This window comes from Ursus maritimus, unplaced genomic scaffold (genome assembly GCF_017311325.1).
Source record: "Ursus maritimus isolate PB19 unplaced genomic scaffold, ASM1731132v1 scaffold_22, whole genome shotgun sequence".
NCBI lineage: Eukaryota > Metazoa > Chordata > Mammalia > Carnivora > Ursidae > Ursus > Ursus maritimus.
In genome coordinates this window covers 18,677,244-18,697,953 of record NW_024424675.1, presented here as the reverse complement: position 1 = coordinate 18,697,953, position 20,710 = coordinate 18,677,244, and the positions used below count along the sequence as shown (strand labels likewise).

Here is a 20,710-nt window from a genome sequence, read left to right as displayed (position 1 = left end):
GAGAGAGAGAGAGAGAGAGAGAGAGAGAAAGAGCTTGTGAGCATGAATGGGGAAGGAGCAGAGGGAGAGAATCTTCAAGCAGACTTCCCACTGAAAGGGGGGCCTGACGTGGGGCTTGATCTCACCACCCATGAGATCACGGCCTGAGCTGAAAGCAAGAGTCGGCTCCTGCACCGACTGAGCCGCTGGCGCCCCAGCTGGAGGTGCTACATTACTATCAGGCAAAGATTTCAAAACAAAGAAAACTGTCAGAGATGAAGAGCGATATTAAATTTTCAATAAAAGGGTCAATTCACCAAGAAGATATAATCCTAAAAATCCTAAATGTGTATTCAGCTAACAACAGAGCCTTATACAAATGAGTAAATAAATAAATGGAAAGACACAATGTGTTTATAGATTAGAAGACTCAACATGGTAAAGATGCCAATTTTCCCCTGATTTATAGATTTAATGCAATACTAATCAAAATCCCAGCAGGATTTCCTCTTTCTTGTTGATATAGACTAGCTGATGCTACAAATTTTTTTTTTTTAAAGATTTTATTTATTTATTCGACAGAGATAGAGACAGCCAGCGAGAGAGGGAACACAAGCAGGGGGAGTGGGAAAGGAAGAAGCAGGCTCACAGCGGAGGAGCCTGATGTGGGGCTCGATCCCGGAACACCGGGATCACGCCCTGAGCCGAAGGCGGACGCTTTAACCGCTGTGCCACCCAGGCGCCCCTAATGCTACAAATTATATGGAAGAGCAGGAACTAGACTAGCTAAAACAGTTTTGGAAAAGAATAAAGTTGGAGGATCATACTGCCTGATTTTAAGACTTACAAAGCTACAGTAAGTTTTATTAGTAAAGCTACATTTAGACTGTGGTATTGGTGAAGGGATGAGTGTATAAATCAATGGAACAGAATAGAGAATCCAGAAATAGAGTCACAAAATATGGCCATTTGATTTCTGACGAAGGAAATTTAATGGAGAAAGCTACCACTCACCAAAACTAGAGCTGGGGACACTATGGTGAACAAATCAAAGACTAAATGCAAACAGGGAGTAGATCATAAACTAATGCCAAGACTCTCGGGCTTCTCTTGAAGAAACCCAGATCTGGCAACAACTGGCCTGTATTGCCCCATGGCAACAATCGGCTAGAGCTGAGTGCTGGCAACTCCTTTAACAGGACCTGCATGGCCCGGTGTGTCACAGCTTCCACAGCACCCTTCTGCTTTTGACACCAAGACTTCATTAGATGCCATTTATGAACCCACTTGTATGATTGTTCTGTTGTTTCTCTTAGAGATCTCCTTCTCTACATCTGCGCCTCTATGAAAAGATGGAGAAATAAACAAAAATGGGGAAAACTATCGGTCTTGAGAGGACATTTTTCTTCATAGAAGGACAATATATTCTCGTGTTTTGATTATGTATATAGTATCTCCTTAGCTTCACTTAGTGTAAGTGTTGTCTGACTCCTGTACTGGTAGAAAAAATTAAGCAAAAATGATATAGTCACAGCTATAGAGCCAACTGTCTAAAGAGCTGGGGTGGTGGTGGTGGTGTCTGGGCATCTGAGTCTGCAAGGTCCCAGGAAGGCTCTCTTAGGGGAGCAAAAGCCAAGAAGCAGCTGTGTGATTATGCAATACCAGAACCCCCAAGAACTTCTCAGCATATACCCCAGATAACACACAGCACCCCTCTGCACACTCCAGTGTGACTTTCTCATTTATAGTCCCCTCTACCAGACTGTTAACTGCTTAAGTGCAGAAATTAGTATTTTATGCTTCTTTGTGTCTCTGTAGTTTAGTATAGTGCCTGACACGTTTTATGTATCCAATAATTCTAAAATTATTACTACTATTATTTTAGAGAGGGAGGGGGGAGGGACAGAGGGAGAGGGAAAGAGAGAATCCCAAGGATGCTTCACACCCAGTGCGGAGCCTGACGCGGGGCTTGATCTCACAAGCCTAATATTATGACCTGAGCCGAAATCAAGTTGGACACCCAACCAACTGAGCCACCTACGTGCTCCAACTCTAAAATTATTTTAAAAGTAATATATTAACTTACTTTCCTTCTTTAAGAAGCCATTACATATAAAACTAACATCTCTTTGAACAACTTCCCCTAATCTTTTTTCTCTTCTCTTCCTCCATGTAACAACTATGTGTCCTTCTCAAACGCAGTAAAACACCTTGTAGCATGCATATAAATCCATGAACAATATGGTGTTTAGTTTAGTTTACATGTGTCATATAAACATTTATATCACTTCGTGACTTGCTTGTTTTTGGATCCCACTAGAGATCTACCCCAATTGATACCTTGATAGAGCTCAGTCCTTAATTTTGCCTACATTATAGTACCTCATTGTACTGTATCAGGTTTCCTTCCTTCCCTCCCTCTCTTGGTGGATAATCTTCCAGTATTTCATGTTGTATTTATTCACTCACCACTGATGGACATTTTGCTTGTCTTTGATTTTTCACTATTGTAATTATTCACTAATGACAGTATCCATATTGAAATTCCACATGCTTACACAGGACCAAGCTATGTTACTACTGTATAATTAGGCTACAGGAATGCACACATACACACAAAAGTCTGACAAAATAGTTTCATCACCAAGAAATGCAACTAGAAAGGACCAAATGAATTGCAAAAAATACCTGATTTCCTCTAGAAAAAAGCTGAGGAGCAAGGTAAGGTTATCCTAGCTACCAGTTTCAACTAACGGGGAGAGGGGATCAGTAGCTGGTCAGACTCAGGGAAACTGGAATGGGTAGGTGCAAATGGGATACTAACTCTGATATATAATGATGCAACACAACATGCTCATTCAAGATAAAGATCCATTTTGAACTAGTGGGTCAGACCTATGAGGAAGATTTCTGCTCCTGAGGAACCTGGGTGCTTAATATTGGTAACATGTGTCAGAATATAATCTTTACATTTATGGTCCTCAAAGAGACCCCAAATAGAAAAGAGATCATCCTCTAATTAACTTCATGTTAATTTTGGGAAAATTTAAAAATCAAACAGTAAATAAATAAATAAATAAAAATCAAACAGTAACTGATGCTTTGGGTTTAATCCAAGGGTAGGTCTAAAATGCTGTAACATAGCAACTCTTTGATAAAAAAATATGCAGAAAGAGCAAGGGAGCAGTAGACATTTTCAAAGCATTTGGCAATAATATAAATCATTCTTTTCCATTTTTTTCAAGATTTTATTTATTTATTTGATAGAGCACAAGCAGGGGAGTGGCAAGCAGAGGGAGTGGAGAAGCAGGCTCCCTGCTGAGCAGGAAGCCCAATAACGGGGCTTGATCTCAGGACCTTGAGATCATGACCTGAGCCGAAGGCAGACACTTAACCGACTGAGCCATCCAGGCACCCCTAAATCATTATTTTATTATTATTCAAATACTTTCACAAATTAACGCTTTGAAGAGACTAGCAATGAAGCTGCTCCATAATTAAATTATATAAGACAGATATTATGATGTGCAGCTTTCCAAGTCCTTGTTTTACAAACTAATTCAAACACTTGGAGAAGAAGGAAGAAAAGGGCCCTAAAATTAAAAATTCTGAACAACTGTAGTCAGAGATGACACAAGGAGTAAAATGAATAAGAATTCTTACAGGCAATGTGTCTGAAGGTGCACAGCAAGATCACACACACTTTTGTATTCATGTTACAAAGCATGGTAACAAGGAACACCTGGGAACCAACCATGCAACTTCATCACTAGACAACTGCCAAGGAATCATATCTCCCCTTACATTCTTCTCTATTGTATCTTCTTGCCTCACCTCCCCAAACCCCCACGAAGTAATCACGCTTTTGTGCCATTTATATGAAAGGATTACTAGGAACATTTTCAAGAATGAAATCAGTGCAAGTTCATCTTGAGTAGAAAAACTAATTTTTATCTATCCCCTCACGTCAGGGATAGCACACAGCATCCCTACTGCTATGAAATCTTACATCACCACCATCTCTATTAAAAATCTTCTCACAATTAATCTTCTGTCTTCAAGTCATCTCATAATTGATTTTTATGTGACCTCACCCTCAAATATTCTATTAGGCAGATCAAAATAAGCCTAACTTTTTTTAACTTCTGGAAATAAAGAAGGTTAAAGCATACCACAGCATACTACTTCTATTAGCTAATAGCTCAAGAGAAGATTAAAATACTTATAGGCAACTTACCTCATGTAAATTCAGTTCTTTTACTTTCTCTTTTAATATAACCTGTGAGACAAAAAAATGTTATATCCATTTAAATCTGTAATTAAAAAATTTCTCATTATACTCAAACATATTTTTCTTTTGTATATGTAGCTCATTTCTCCTCCTATTCAATATTGGAGAAAATCTCTTTTATATTGAGACAGAACATTTTAGCATATTTTTTTAGCAACATTTTTTTAACTTGAGCAGTGATGCGATATTCTCCTGAAAAGCAATTTTAAAATCCCTTTGAGTATAGATTAAATTTCAGGAAAAGACATAAATACATGCTCATCTGGACTAAGTGCTAACTTAGGAGGAAAATAAATGAGGTTGACTCTCATGATTCACTAAACTACAGTATTAGCTGATGGGAACTATTAATTTACAAAAGATTAAAACAATAAGGTCAAGCTTAATTTTGCAAGTTTTACTTATTTTTATAAATCATTATTGTCAGAAAATTTTAGCTCTACCCAAAGTCATGTAAATGAACTTAAAATTCACCCAGGTGCTATCCCTAACCTGATTTTGTGGTGACTGGATACCAGTTAAAAAAATGACAAGTGATAAGAGGGCAGCAGATTACTATCTAAAAAGAAAATTTCCATGGGCGTCTGGCTGGCTCAGTTGGTAGAGCATGTGACTCTTGATCTTGGGGGTTGTGAATTCAAGCCCCACGCTGGGTGTAGTGATTACTTAAAAAAATAAAATCCTTAAAAAATAAAATAAAAGTAAAAATAAACAAAATTTTGGAGAATAAAAGCTTATTAGAATTATATGCCATCTTAAAGTGAAAAAGTAGGCAAGTGAAATTTGGGGGAAAATCTCCCAGTTTTGAATAGCTTACACTGTTGAACCAAAAATGGTTTTCAGGGTAAGTCACATTTTCAGAAATCACAACCAAAAGCTACCATCCAGGGGCATCTGGGTGGCTCAGTCGTTAAGCGTCTGCCTTCGGCTCAGGTCATGATCCCAGGGTCCTGGGATCGAGCCCCACAGCAGGCTCCCTGCTCAGTGGTAAGCCTGCTTCTCTCCCTTTCCCACTCCCCCTGCTTGTGTTCTCTCTCTTGCTGTCTCTCTCTCTCGCTCTCTCTGTCAAATAAATAAATAAATAAACAAATAAATAAATAAATAAAATCTTCAAAAGCTACCATCCAGCTATGCAGGGATGTACTAAATTTCCAATTCAGTATATTTTAAAGACCACGTTACTGTCTATCTTGTTACTCTATTAATTCTATCACTCAATTTCACTTGTTAAATGACCATCAAGGCCAATTTTACTTTCTAGTTAGCTTATATACAAATATAGGTTGTCAGTTTTATGATAATACTGAGACAAAGGGATTCATTAATTTAGAAAACTAAAACATTCAACTCTATGAATCTCACATGAGACTTATGGGGAAGAGCATGGGGTTACCTATGAACATCAGTGTGGACATCTAAGGAACTCGACAATGAGCTCAGATTTCAAAGAGACATAAACAAAAGATGGACAAAGAAATAGGTAATCCTAAAATGGTGACATGGTCCTGCAGCATCACTGTCAGCAAGGTTAAAGACCCAAATAAACTAAAACTTACCTCACAACTCCACAAAAAGAAACAAAAACCAAACCAAACAAAAACAAAATCCCAAAACCAGAAAGGAAAAAAAAAAACTAGGGACAAAAAAATTATTAAAAATAATTTCATACTTTGGGCCAAAAGAAAATTAAGGAACACCTAGGCCCACTGTTTGGTTAGTGGTAAATTGTTAATGGATGACACATGGAAGAAAAAACAAATTTTACTTGGCCGTCAAGAAAAGCTGTTTATTCCCTTAAAGAACAAATCAGTAAAGGAATGACAGTACAAAGGGTAGGGATTAAGAGCAATGGCCCAAGTATTTAGACTTCCGGTGCTGTGACGTGAGGAAGGAGGAGGAGATGAGGTCACTATAATGCAACGGTTCACCCCTGAGGAACTGGTATGTCTTCTGACGGAAGAGGTAAACAATTCATTTAATAGAATCTCTTAACTCCACTAGATTAACAGTAACTTTGAGGATTATAAAGCACAGCATCTCTCTTTAGCAGTGTTGGCTAAAGTTCCCTGTTATATTATTATAGTATCTGAACTTCGAATAATAGGAAAAAAATACTTAAAGTGAAGTTGATCTATTTTGTTCTGCAAACTGGAAGTGAAATGCTAAAATGAGCACAAGTAAATCCAGTCCCAGTTTAACATGTGAGTGGAAATCCAAGTTCTCATTTTTTGGTAAAAACAACAACAACAAAAAAATCAAAGCCAATCTGAAGTAAATATCTTACCTGTTTGTAGGCATAGAATTCTTTGTGTGCTTGATGTCTTAGCCTAAAAGACAGAAATGATCAACGCAATATTGAGGTCTCCAATATAACAAGTTGATAAACATCTTAAACAGATTTTTGATATTAATTTATATTAACTGATATTAGTTATATCATTTATGGTTTAAAATCCAAAACCTTTATTCTGAAAAACACCCAAATGGCATATCTGTTACCCTGTTATGAGAAAGTAGTCAAAGAACCACAAAATGTTATCCAAATGTTAAGTTCAAGTGAAATCTCATTAAAACAAAATCTTAATACAACAAATATTTTAATGAAGAAACCTCAGTTCTATTTATATTGGTGACAGTCCACTTGTTTTAATAATATTTAGTATAGGGGCGCCTGGGTGGCACAGCGGTTAAGCGTCTGCCTTCGGCTCAGGGTGTGATCCCGGCGTTCTGGGATCGAGCCCCACATCAGGCTCCTCCGCTGGGAGCCTGCTTCTTCCTCTCCCACTCCCCCTGCTTGTGTTCCCTCTCTAGCTGGCTGTCTCTATCCTGTCGAATAAATAAATAAAATCTTTAAAAAAAATAATATTTAGTATATTACATTTTTTTCTTAATTTAAAAAATTTAAGTGTAACATCCAACTACTAATATACAAAAACCTTAAGAATACAGCTAAATGTGGGGCACCTGGGTGGCTCAGTCGGTTAAGCGTCTGCTTTTGGCTCAGGTCATGATCCCAGAGTGCTGGGATCAAGCCCCGCATCGGTCTCCCTGCTCAGTGGGGAGTCTGCTTCTCCCTCTCCTTCTGCCCCTCTCCCCGTTCCCCTGTTCGTGCTCTTTCTCTCACTGGCTCTCTCTCTCTCTCACTGGCTCTCACTTTCTCTAAGAGATAAATTTTTAAAATCTAAAATAAATAAATAAAAATACAGCTAAATGTTAAAAACATATCTATGTGCGTGTCCACACACACACACACACACACACACATACACACACACCAGTGTAACTATCGCCCAGACCAAGATATAGAACGTTTCCAGGACCCCTGAAATGACTGCTCCCAGTCAGTATCTACCCCTAAGAGGTACCCACTATCCCGATTCCTGTCATTATAGATACACTGTGCTTGTTTTGATATTTGATATGTACTTTTTGTGTTGGCTTCTGTCAGCTAACAATTACTTGTGAAATTCATCCATGTGGTTGCAGTTTTTTGACTGACATATGGTGTTCCACTGTATGAATATAAGACTATCCATTACACTGTTGATGCATATTTAGGTTACTTCCAGTTTGGGGCTATTAGGAATAAAGCTGCTACATAAATTCTGCATATCTTTCAGTGGACACATGGACTCAGTTCTGTTGAGTGTATGCCTAGAAGTAGAATTGCTGGTCAAAGCGCTTGTACTGATTTCTTTTCCTAGAAGGGATGCACTAGAGCTCTAGCTGTTTCACATCTTTGCCACCACTTGGTAGGATCAGTTAAAAAAATGTTAGCCAGTCTGGTAGGTATTCAGTGGTATCTCATTTCAGCTTTAATTTGCATTTCCCAAATGATGTTCAGAACCCTTTTATAAAGCTTATTTTCCATTTGGAAAACTTCCTTTATAAAATGCCTGTTTGAGTCTTTAAAAAATGAGTTGCCTTTTTCTTATTGATTTGTAGGAGTTCTTTATATGTTTCAGATGCAAGTCCTCTCTTGGGTCTATGTACTGCAATCATCTCCTACTTTGTGGCTTGCATTTTCATTCTCTTGATGGTATATATATATATTTTAAAGATTTTATTTATTTACTTGACAGAGCGAGAGAGAGCACACAAACAAGGGGGAGCAGCAGGCAGAGGGAGAGGGAGAAGTAGGCTCCCTGCCGAGCAGGAAGCCCGATGTGGGGCTCGATTCCAGCACCCTGGGATCATGACTTGAGCGGAAGGCAGATGCCCAACTGACTGTGCCACCCAGGTGCCCCTGATGGTATCTTTTGATGAACAGATTTTAATTTAAATTAAGTCCCAATTTATAAACTCTTCCCAATAACATCAGTTCTTTTTGCACCCAGTTAAAGAAATCTTTGCCTACCCCCAGATCAGGAAGATATTCTCTTGTGTATATTATGAAAACAATTTGTTAGTTTACCTGTCACATTTAGGTATCCATCCAAAATTACTTATGATCCATCTGAAATTAGTCTGTCTTTATGATGTGAGGAAGGGGTCAAGATTCTTTTCCTCCACATGCAGATTTTCATTTGATTCATTTATTTAAAAGACCCTATTTTCCCTATTGCATATCAGTGGCATATGTTGTAAGTCAGATCCAATATATGGGTCTGTTTCCAGAGTTCTATTCCATTGGTCTATTTGCCTATTCCTGTATAAACTGGGATGAATAGTGTCAAAAATTCATGTCTGCTGGAACCTCAGAATGCAACCCTACATGGAAATAGAGTCTTTGTAGATTATTTAGTTAAAATGAGGTCACATTAAATTCAATACGACTGGTGTAGAAGTAGAGGAGAGAACATACAGACACAGGGAAGAAGACCAGGTGAAGACCGAAACAGACTGAAATCATGCAGGTACAAGCCAAAGAACATCAAAGATTTCTGGTAACTACCAGGAACTAAGGAAGAGGCAAGGAAGGATTCTCCCCTAGAGCCTTCAGAGGGAGTATGGACCTGCTGACACCTTGATTTCAAACTTCTAACCTCCAGAACTGTGAGATTAGAGTTCTGTTATTTTTAAGCCACTTGGTTTGTTATAGCAGCCCTGGGAATTGAATGCACCTGGTGTCATTACCACATTAGTTGTTTTTTTTTTAAGATTTTATTTGTCAGAGAGAGAGAGCGCGCACAAGGAGGAGGAGTGGCAGGCAGAGAGGGAGAAGCAGGCTCCCTGCTGGGCAAGAAGCCTGATGTGGGACTCGATCCAGGACCCTGGGATCATGACCTGAGCCAAAGACAGACACCCAACCGACTGAGCCACCCAGGTGCCCTGAATATTGAGTGTTTTATGTAGATAAACACCTGACCAAAGGAGCTTAAAATCTTAAGAGACCACAGAACCTGTTTAAAGGCTCAGATCTTGTCTTGGACATTGTTTTCTGATCCCTAATAACTTTAGCTAAGAATGATGCAACACCCTCCTTGAAAAGATATCCTGAAATCTGTGAATGTAGATTAAATCTTGGGAATAGACAATGACATAAGTGTGCCTGGACCAGGTGCGAATATGTCAGAAAAATAAATGAGGACAATTTTCTTCTATAGAATAAAACATTTCATCAGTAGGTAGATTGAAGACTTTATAAAGGTGTTTTACTGATTAGTAACTAACTCACAGAAGGTTAAAATGTTAAGCAACCTTAATTTTAGAAAATTTGCTAATTATTGGGGTGCCGGGCTGGCTCAGTCAGAGGGGTGTGCAGCTTTTGATCTTGAGGTCATGAGTTTGAGTCCCACACTGGGTGTAGAGATTGGTTAAATAAATAAGTACACTTTTAAAAAAAAGAAAATTTGCTAATTATCACACATACAATTTTTTAACATAAGGGCAGGAAGCTGATTTATAATTGATTGTTTAACATATTCTGAAGTAACATAGAATGAAAACTGATTACCTAATCAAGTAGCAACAGAAGAGTAAACTAAGGATGAAGACAAATATAGCAGTGCCAAAAACCACAATATATATGTTGAGAGGCAGATTCTGGAATCCAATATTAGGCATCCTGAAGTTGTAATGTGGGAAATCCGAGCTCATGGATGAACTGTGGGGGAAGAAAAGAATGGGAAAAAATTAGTTTATAAAGACTAAGAACCAAGATAGCACTATCTTTGTATGTATACAAGGCAACAATTTTATTAAGACCTGACCATGTCTGAAACAAGTATGATAAACAAAGAGTTAATATTCTTGCCATTCACCCACTTATCATGCCACAAATATTTACTGAGTACTTACTATGTACCTGGCACTATTCTAGAAGCTTGAGATCCTACCTAAAAAACTTTTACAAGTTACATTCATTCATAAAAATGTATTTCACTGGGACACCTGGGTGGCTCAGTCCAGTAAGTGTCTGACTTTGGCTCAGGTCATGATCCCAGAGTCTTGGGATGGAGTCCCACTTTGGGCACCTTGCTCAGTGAGGAGCCTGCTTCTCCCTCTGCCTGCCACTCACCCTTCTTGTGCTCTCTCTCTGACAAATAAAAAAATAAAATTAAAAAAAAAAAAGGTATTTCACTGAAATAATGCCAGGAATCAATAAACATAGGAAAAAGTTCAACTTCAAACTGCTCAGGCTCTCCACTCAGCTTGAAGTCTGCTTCTCCCTCTCACTCTCCCTCTGTGCTCTCTCTCAAATAAATAAATAAAATCTCTAAAAAAATAGATCATTAATAATGGTAAAATACTGGAAATAACACATCTCACAAGAAGGTAATGATTAAATAATTACTTGAATCATGTTACAGTATTATGAGGTCATGAAAATCTGTTTCAGTAAATTTTAATGTCAAGGGCAATATAAAGCTATATGGGAGGAGCGCCTGAGTGGTTCAGTGGGTTAAGTGCCTGGCTCTTGATTTCAGCTCAGGTTGTAATCATGGGGTCATGGGATTGAGCCCTGCGACAGGCTCCACAATCAGGGGGCGGGGTAGTCTGCTGGAGATTCTCTCCCTCTCCCTCTGCCCCTTCCGGTCACATGTACTCTCTCTCTCTCAAATAAATAAATAAATGTATTTTTAAAAGATTTTATTTATTTATTTGTCAGAGAGAGAGAGAGAGAGAGTGCACAAGCAGGGGAAGCAGTAGGCAGAGGAGGAAGCAGGCTCCTCGCTGAGCAAGGAGCCTGATGTGGGACTCGATCCCAGGACCCTGGGATCATGACCTGAGCTGAGAACTGACTGAGTCACCCAGGCGTCCCTAAATAAATAAATCTAAAAAAAAAATATATATATGAAAATTAAGCAGACTGTATATAAAATATCCCAATTTTGGAAAAGGTTGAAAAAAAGGTGTACATACTGGTGTATGTGTGTGTATGGCAGAAAAAAGCCTGAGAGCCAACATGTCAAAATGTTAAACAGTGGCTTATGGTTTACTAGTCATTTTGATTTTTTTTTTTAACTCCCTTTATTAAGGTAGGCCCCGTTGTAAGCATTTTACTGGCTTTATTTTATCTTCACATAATACGTTTATAGGTAGGTACCATAATATCTCCCATTTTACAGATAAGGACACCAAAGCTTAGAGAGTTTTGGTTACATAGTCATGGCTGACCAAGTATGTATGGGAGCCAAGCCTTCTCCAACTCCAAAGTCAATGCACCCATAGCCTATATGCTCTATGGTCTTTCTCTTGCATTGTTTTTCTAATCAGAAAACAGCAAATACTGCTTAAACATTAAAAAAGAGGCTATTTCTGTCAATTTGTTTGGTAATACCAATCACCACAGAGTTCAAATTCCATGAATAGAGGTTGCCCTCTCCATTAGATGATGAGCTTTAGTGATAAAATGGCTCATCACACCTTTCCACTAGAACTTTTCTTGTCATTGTGATTCATTACAAAAGAAAGAGCAACTGCCAGGCCTGATTATCAAGACCACATATTGATAACTGAATTATAACAATGACTACTGCCAAAATCAAAGCAAAACAAAACAAAAACCTACCAACACTTCTACCTATATGTATATAATGTAAATTTAAAAAGTGTTTACAGATTTTTAATGTCTTTGTTGGTTCCCAGAAGAGTATACTTATAGACACTACTGAGATGCTTACTGGCTGTATCTGAAATCTAATGAGTTATTACTTAAAAAAAATTATTTGAGAGAGTGTGTACACACACAAGCGTGGGGAGGGGCAGAAGGAGAGGGAGTTCCTCACTGAGCATGGAGCCCGACCCAAGGCTCCATCCCACGACCCTAAGATCATGACCTGAGCTGAAATCAAGAGTCGGCGCTTAACTGATTGAGTCACCCTGTGGCCCACGACTTATTACTTTTACTTATTAATTTCCAGCTTCCAATAACTTATACCAGGAAGTCAACAGCCGCAAAGGGCAACTTTATCCCATGGAAACTCTTCTCTGAGAACTTCCAAACATAAATAATGGGTAATATTTAGTTGTGAACCTTTAGCCATTTTCTGCAAGTGCTTTTTCACTCAGATACATAATTTCCTTTTTCTTACACTCAATCATCTTGGAGGGGAGGAGGGAGTTAAGGAGTACTTTATTGAATATATCTAACACATACATTAGAGAGCTGTAAGAAAATTATAGCTGCACTAAACTTAACTCTTAATCTCCACATCGATGAGAGGGCCTCACTTGATACCCCTTGCTACAGTTAAGAATTAGATGGCTGCCCTTCGATCCCTTAGAAATATCCCTCACCAGACAAACTAGGCTTGGTAAAAGAACTCTCACCTTAGGAAATAAGAGATTAAACATCCAGGCTGGAAGGGCAAATAGGAAACAGGCAAACAGAAAGTGGTAGTGTAGAAAAAGGGACAGGTTTGCAGTCAGCAACTCTGGATACTGTTCCCAGGATATCACTAGCTAGATGTCAGTAATTGGTCCATCTATACCTTAATTTTCTCATCTTTCAAGTGGAACAATGCCTATTCTATCATCTTTAAGGGATTCCTGGAAGGATAAAATAAGACCACAGATACTGAAGTGTCTGAAAACTCTAAGAGGACAAAATACTAAGGTTTTAGTGCATCTGTGTGTGTGTGCGCGCGCACACACGTGTGCACATTTTGGCAGGGACAAGGAGGAGGGTGACATTAAGTAAAAGAACGTAAAAGAAGCCCTGACAAAGATCAAGTCTCTGGAAAGGATTTCACCAAACCAAGTGCTTCTTTCTCAGGGAGCTCCTCTGCACATGCTGCCGACCTGGTCCCCAGAGGCAGGAACTGGAAACTTATTTCGGCTAAAGGCAGCCATCAATATAGGCCAGCAGAGAGTATGTCAGTGATGTGGGAATGTTGCCCTGCGGGAGTCCTTGCACTGGGCAGCAAACTCAAGGACAAACTTGAGGAATTCTGAACAGGTACACAGACATGCAGAGTATTAGAGGTAGCACTGTCATTAGAGTGAAGACATCTACCTCAGTGCTCCTGAAACTTGGCTGCTGAGATTTTTCTATGAGTTCTCCCTCCTTGGCAGGGCCTTACAACCTATTACCAGAGGGGTGGGGTTGGCAGAGGATAGCTGATGCAAAATACATTTTAGGAATTTTCTCCCATTCTTTTGATAATTTAATTGCTTGGCTACAATTGAAATGTTGGCCCAGTAATCTAAACAGATGGTGTATTATCCCAAGATGTTAATCCTAGTCCAGTAGACACTTTTTTTATATAATATTTTCATCATGATATCTTTTCAGCATGAGTATTAATCTTTTAAAATAAGGTCATTTTTAAAAAGAGAGCCACTATTGGGGTGCCTGGGGTGACTCAGTCAGTTAAGCAGCTGACTCTTGATTTTGGCTCAGGTCATGATCTCAGGGTTGGGGAGATCAAGCCTCATGTCTGGCTCTGCGTGCAGCAGGGAGTCTGCTTAAGATTCTCTCCTGCTCCCTCTGCCCCCCCCCCCACTCTCTAAAATAAATGAATAAATCTTAAAAAAAAAAAAAGAGCCACTATTATCATCCTAGTAATAAGCATACTTTGTTATTTAGGTATTACAAATGTAAAAATTATTTAGGAACTGCTCCTCGTGGGAGTGAAGAGGATAAATAGAACAGTGTACTGCTGGATCTTGGCATTTCTGATTTCATTCACATGAAAACCTTTTCCCTCCTTATGAAATTCGTAGCTCCTGATATCTCTAGTCTCAGTCTAAATTTTAAGTCGTCTAATCAGGTTATTTAAGAAAAGATAAGAGGGGCGCCTGGGTGGCTCAGTCTGTTAAGTGTGTCTGCCTTCAGCTCAGGTCATGACATCAGGGTCCTGGGATCGAGCCAGCATTCGACTCCCTGCTCAGCAGGGAGTCTGCTTCTCCCTGTCCTGCTCCTCCTGCCAGTGCGCTCTGTCAAATAAATAAAATATTTAAAAAATAAAATTAAAAATTAAAAAAGGAAGGAAAAGAAAGAGGTGGGAAGATCTGAGTATTTTATGGGCAGTGAGATTTTTCATCAATATACAAAAGGGACAGAGTATGAGATTTGGCTGCATAGAGGACCTGGGTTTAACACAATGCACCACAGCCAGAAAGGCTACAGCGGTGTTTCTTGAAGTGTGTTTGGTAGACACATTCTTCCTAGGCCAGTTCCTGTTCCCTGGACAATACCACATCATCTTCCGGTCGTTAGCACTCTACTTTTGCTTTAAATATGCTCAGAAAAAAACGGTATGGAGGTTCCTCAAGAAGTTAAAAACAGAGCTATCCTATGACCCAGCAATCACACTGTTACATATTTACCCCAAAGATTCAAAGGTAGTGATCTGAAGGGGCACCTGCACCTCAATGTTCACAACAGCAATGTGCACAATAGCCAAACTGCGGATCATCACAAATCAGCCCTCAACAAGAACAGAAAGATCAAGATCATACCAAGCATATTTTCAGACCACAGCACTATGAAACCTGAAGTCAACCACAAGAAAAAATTTAGAAAGACCACAAACATAGAGCTCAAAGAACATCCTACTAAAGAATGAATGGGTTAACCAGGAAATTAAAGAAGAAATAAAAAAGTACATGGAAGCAAATGAAAATGAAAACACAACAGTGCAAGGCCTTTGGGATGCAGCAAAGGCGGTCATAAGAGGTAAGTATATAGTAATACAAGCCTTCACCAAGAAGCAAGAAAAGTCTTAAATACACAACTGAACCTTATACCTAAAGGAGCTAGAAAAGGAACAGCAAATAAAGCTTATAGCCAGCAGAAGAAGGGAAATAATAAAGATTAGAGCAGAAATAAACGATATAGAAACAAACAAACAAAAAACCAGTAAAATAGATCAGTGAAACTGAGCTGGTTATTTTGAAAGAATTAATAACATTGATAAACCCCCAGCCAGACATATCAAAAAGAAAAAGGTCCCAAATAAATAAAATCACAAACGAAAGAGAAGAGATCACAACCAACACCACAGAAATACAAATAATCATAAGAGAATAGTATGAGCGATTATATGCCAACAAATTGGGCAATCTGGAAGAAATGGACAAATTCCTAGAAACATACAAACCACCAAAACTGAAACAGGAAGAAATAGAAAATATGAACAGACCTGTAATGAGCAAAGAAATTAAGTCAGTAATCAAAAATCTCCCAACAAACAACAGTCCAGCGTCAGGTGGCTTCCCAGGGGAATTCTGCCAGCCATTTAAAGAAGAGTTAATACCTGTCCTTCTCAAATTGTTCTGAAAAATAGAAATAGAAGGAAAACTTCCAAACTCATTCTATGAGGCCAGCGTTACCTTGATTCCAAAACCAGACAAAGACCCCACCGAAAAGGAGAAATACAGGCCAATATCCCTGATGAACATGGATGCAAAAATTCTCAACAAGACACTAGTAAATCAAATCCAACAGTACATTAAAAGAATTAATCACCATGATCCAGTAGGATTTATTCCTGGGCTGTAGGGGTGGTTCAATATTCACAAATCAATCATCGTGATACATCACATTAATAAAAGAAAGGATAAGAACCATATGATTGTCTCAATAGATGCAGAAAAACCATTTGACAAAATACAGCATCCATTCTTGATAAAAACCCTCAAGAAAGTAGGGATAGATGGAACATACCTTAACATCATAAAGGCCATATATGAAAGACCCACGGCTAATATCATCATCAACTGGGAAAAACAGAGCTTTTCCTCTATGGTCAGGAACAACACAAGGATGTTCCCTCTCACCATTATTATTTAACACAGTACTGAAAGTCTTGGTCTCAGCAATCAGACAACAAAAAGAAAGAAAAGGCATCCAAATTGGCAAGGAAGAGTCAAACTTTCACTATTTGCAGATGACATGATACTCTATGTAGAAAACCCAAAAGGGGTACCTGGGTGGCTCAGTCAGTTAAGCGTCTGCCTTTGGCTCGGGTCATGCTCCCAGGGTCCTGGGACTGAGCCACATGTTGGGCTTCTTGCTCAGCGGGGAGTCTGCCTCTCCCTCTCCCTCTCCATCTGCTTCTCCCTCACCATCTATTTCTCCCTCAGCTCATGCTCTCTCTCAAATAAATAAAATCTAAAAAAAAGAAGAAAACCCAAAAGACTCCACCAAAAATTTCCTAGAACTGATACATGAATTCAGCAAAGACACAGGATATAAAATCAACATACAGACATCTGTTGCATTTCTATACACCATTCATGAAGTAGCAGAAAAAGAAATCAAGGAATCAATCCCATTTACAATTGCACCAAAACCCATATGATATCTAGGACTAAACCTAACAAAGAGATAAAAGATCTGTACTCTGAAAACTATAGAACACTTATGAAAGAAATCAAAGAGGGCAGAAATAGAAAAACATGCCATGTTCATGGATTGGAAAAACAAACAATGCTAAAATGTCCATACTACCCAAAGCAATCTACATTATTCAATGCAATCCCTATCAAAATACCACCAGCATTTTTCACAGAGCTAGAACAAACAATCCTAAATTTGTATGGAATCACAAAAGACTGAATGGCCAAAGCAATCCTGAAAAAGAAAACCAAAGCTGAAGGCATCATGATTCCCGATTTCAAGTTGTATTACGAAGCTGTAGTCATCAAAATGGTTTGGTACTGGCACAAAAACTGACGCATAGATCAATGGAACAGAACAGAGAACCCAGAAATGGACCCACAATTATATGTTCAACTAATCTTTGACAAAGCAGGAAAAAAAAGCTAATGGAAAAAAGACAGTCTCTTCAACAAATGATGGTGGGAAAACTGGACAGCGACATGCAGAAGAATGAAACTGGACCAGTTTCTTATACCAGACACAAAAATAAATTCAAAATAGATTTTGAATGTAAGACAGGAAACCATCAAAATCCTAGAAGAGAAAACAGGGAGCAACCTCTTTGACCTTGGCCATAGCAACTTCTTACTAGACACATCTCCCAATAGAAGGGAAACAAAAGCAAACATGAACTATTGGGACTTCATCAAGATAAAAAGCAAAGTGACGGAAACCATCAACAGAACTAAAAGGCAGGCTACAGAATGGGAGAAACACATTTCAAAGCCTACATATTGTCTCAAATGCCATTTTCAGCTTCCACAGAAGCCTTCTTGCGATAATCTAAACGTTTCAGTTCCCAAAATATTCAGTTCCCAATTTCTTTTTCTCTTTATTAGCTTTGAGATAGAATTTATGTACTATGCAATGTAAATGTACCTTATTTTAAGTGTACAATTCAATAATTTTTAGTAAATTTAGAGTTGTGCAATCAACATGATAGTCTGATTTCAGATTAGTTTTATCATCCCCAAAGGAAAACGCACCCATTAGCTGTCATCCCCTATTCCCGCCCCCTGAGGGAACTACTAATCCACTTTGTCTCTAGAGATTTGCCTTTTCTGGACATTTTATGTAAGTGAAATCATACAATTTGTGTCTGGCTTCTTTTATTAATGTCTTCAAAGTATAGCCTATATTAGTACTTTGTTCCTAATTTTTATTGACAAATAGCATTCCATTTTATGGATAAACTACATTTTCTTTATTCTCTTACCAGTTGATAGGCATTTGGAGTGTTTCTACTTTCTAGCTATTATGAATAATGCTGCTATGAACATCCATGTGAAAATTTTGTGTGGACATATATTTTCACTTTTCTTGGGTATATACCTGGGGTGTAATGCTGGGTAATATGATAGCTTTATGTTTAACCTTTGAAGGAGCTGCCAGACTGTTTTCTAAAGTGGCTGCACCATTTTACAATCGTAGTAGCAATGTATGAGGGTTCAAATTTCTTCACAACCTCCCCAAACTTTTTTGCTTTTAGCCATCCTAGGGGATGTGAAGTGATATCTCATTATGGTTTTACTTTGCATTTCCTTAATGATTAGTGATGCTGAGCTTCTTTTCAGGTGCATTTGGCCATTGTATATCATCTTTTGTGAAATACCTATTCAAATCCTTTGCCCAACTTTATAGTGGGTTATTTTTTTTTATTATTATTCAGTTGTAAGAGTTCTTTACATATTCTGGATACAAGTGCTTTATCAGATATATGGTCTGCCAAACTTGTCTCCCAGATATGGGCTTGCCTTTTCACTTTAATGGTGTCTTCTGAAGCGTAAAAGGTTTTAATTTTGATGTTTATCAATTTTGACTTTTATTGTTCATACTTCTGGTGTTCTATCTAAGAACTCTTTGATTCAGCGTCTGTTTTCTTTTATGAGTGTAATATAGTTTTAGCTATATAATCTTTTAGCTCTATGATCTATTTTGAATTCCTTTTGTATATGGTGCAAGGCAAAGGTCTAAAGACATTTTACATGTCTTAGTTGGATACCTAATTGTCCCAGCACTATTTGTTGAAAAGACAGCTCTTGCCCCATTGAATTGCCTTGGGAGCTTAACAGAATATCAGTTGACTATAAATGTAAGGATTTACTTCTGGACTCTGAATTAGTTCATTGAGCTATATGTCTAACTTTATTCCAGTATCACACAGTCTTGATTACTATAATTTTGTGGTAAGTTTTGGAATCAAAAAGTGAAGTCCTCCAACTTTTTTTTTTAATTAAATATTATTTATTTATTTATTTGACAGAGAGCGAGAGCGCGCACACAAGTAGGGGGAGGAGCAGGCAGAGGGAGAGGGAGAAGCAGGCTCTCCGCTGAGCAGGGAGCCCAAAGTGGGACTTGATCCCAGGACCTTGGGATCATGACCTGAGCCAAAGGCAGATGCCTAACAGACTGAGCCACCCAGGCACCCCTGACTCTGTTCTTTTTCAGTATTGTTTTGACTATTTTGGTTCTTTGTTATTTCACAGTTACAATCAGCTTGTGGATTTCTGCAAAAAGCCAGTTGGGATTTTGAAGGAAACTGCTTTAAATCTATAAATTTGGGAAGAATTGCCATGCCAATAATGCCCTCAAATGCATGAATATGGAATTCCTCTACATTTATTTAGATTGTTTTTTATTTTTTAAGCCATGTTTTGTAATTTTCAGTGTATGAATCTTGCACTCCTTTTGTTAAATTTATTCCCAAGTATTTTATTCTTTTTAATGCCGTTGTGATTGGAATTGTTCTTTTTAATATGTTGTGGATAGTCCAATCTTCATATATAGAAATACACTGATTTTCTGTATAATGATCTTATATCCCGTGACCTTACTGAACTCATTTATTAGGGTTTTTTTTTTTTTCTTTTGGAATCCTTGGCATTCCCTGTATCTAGGATCACTTTGTGAATAAGGCAGCTTTACATCTTCTTTTCTAATTTAAATGCATTTTATTTTTCTTTCCTGACTGGACTAGAATCTCCAGTACAATGTTGAAAAGAAGCTATGAATGCAGACATCCTTTCCTTGTTCCCAATCTTAGAGGAAAAACATTAAGTCTTTCACCATTAATTATGATGTTAGCCATAGGATTTTATGTAGAAATTTTATGTACAAGTTTCTTCTATTCCTAATTTGTTGAGAGTATTTACTCATAACAGTCTATTACGTTAATTGTTTTCTGATGTTAAGTTAACCTTGCATTTCTGGTGTTAATCTCAGTCACAATCATTTTTATATGTTTCTGTAATCAGTTTGGTAATATTTTGTGGAGGACTTTTGCAGCTATAGTCATAAAAGATATTGGTTTGTGTTTTCTTTTCTTGTGATGTTTTGTTTGGCTTTGGTATCATGCTAATACCAGGATACCAGGGTATCATGTTAGAAAACATATTGTTCTCACAGAATGAGTTGTGAAGTGACCTTCTTCCTCTATTTTCTGAAAGAGTTTGTGAAAAATTGGTATTATTTCTCCTTTAAATGTTCAATAAAATTCAGTAAGGCCATCTGGGCTTCTGCTTTTCTTTGTGGGAAGACTTAGTAAGGTTTTCGATTTGTTTACCTGTTATAGGTCTATTCAGGATTTTTATTTCTTGAGTCAGTTCAGTAATTTGGGTATTTCTAAGAATATGCCCATTTCATTTACATTTAAAAATTTACTGATATAA

At 38.0% G+C, this 20,710-nt stretch overlaps 1 protein-coding gene across 1 annotated transcript in view; it reads right to left on the bottom strand.

Annotated features, from left to right (window-relative positions):
- The window catches only part of RNF24 (ring finger protein 24), a 69,708-nt gene that overhangs the window by 4,457 nt on the left and 44,541 nt on the right, over positions 1-20,710 (bottom strand). The window contains exons 2-4 of the mRNA XM_040638025.1: positions 10,167-10,316; positions 6,555-6,597; positions 4,217-4,258 (exon numbers count right to left, since the gene is read on the bottom strand). Of these exons, the coding sequence (XP_040493959.1) occupies positions 4,217-4,258; positions 6,555-6,597; positions 10,167-10,309 (228 nt within the window). The 5' untranslated portion in view covers positions 10,310-10,316. The remainder of the gene's footprint in view (positions 1-4,216; positions 4,259-6,554; positions 6,598-10,166; positions 10,317-20,710) is intronic.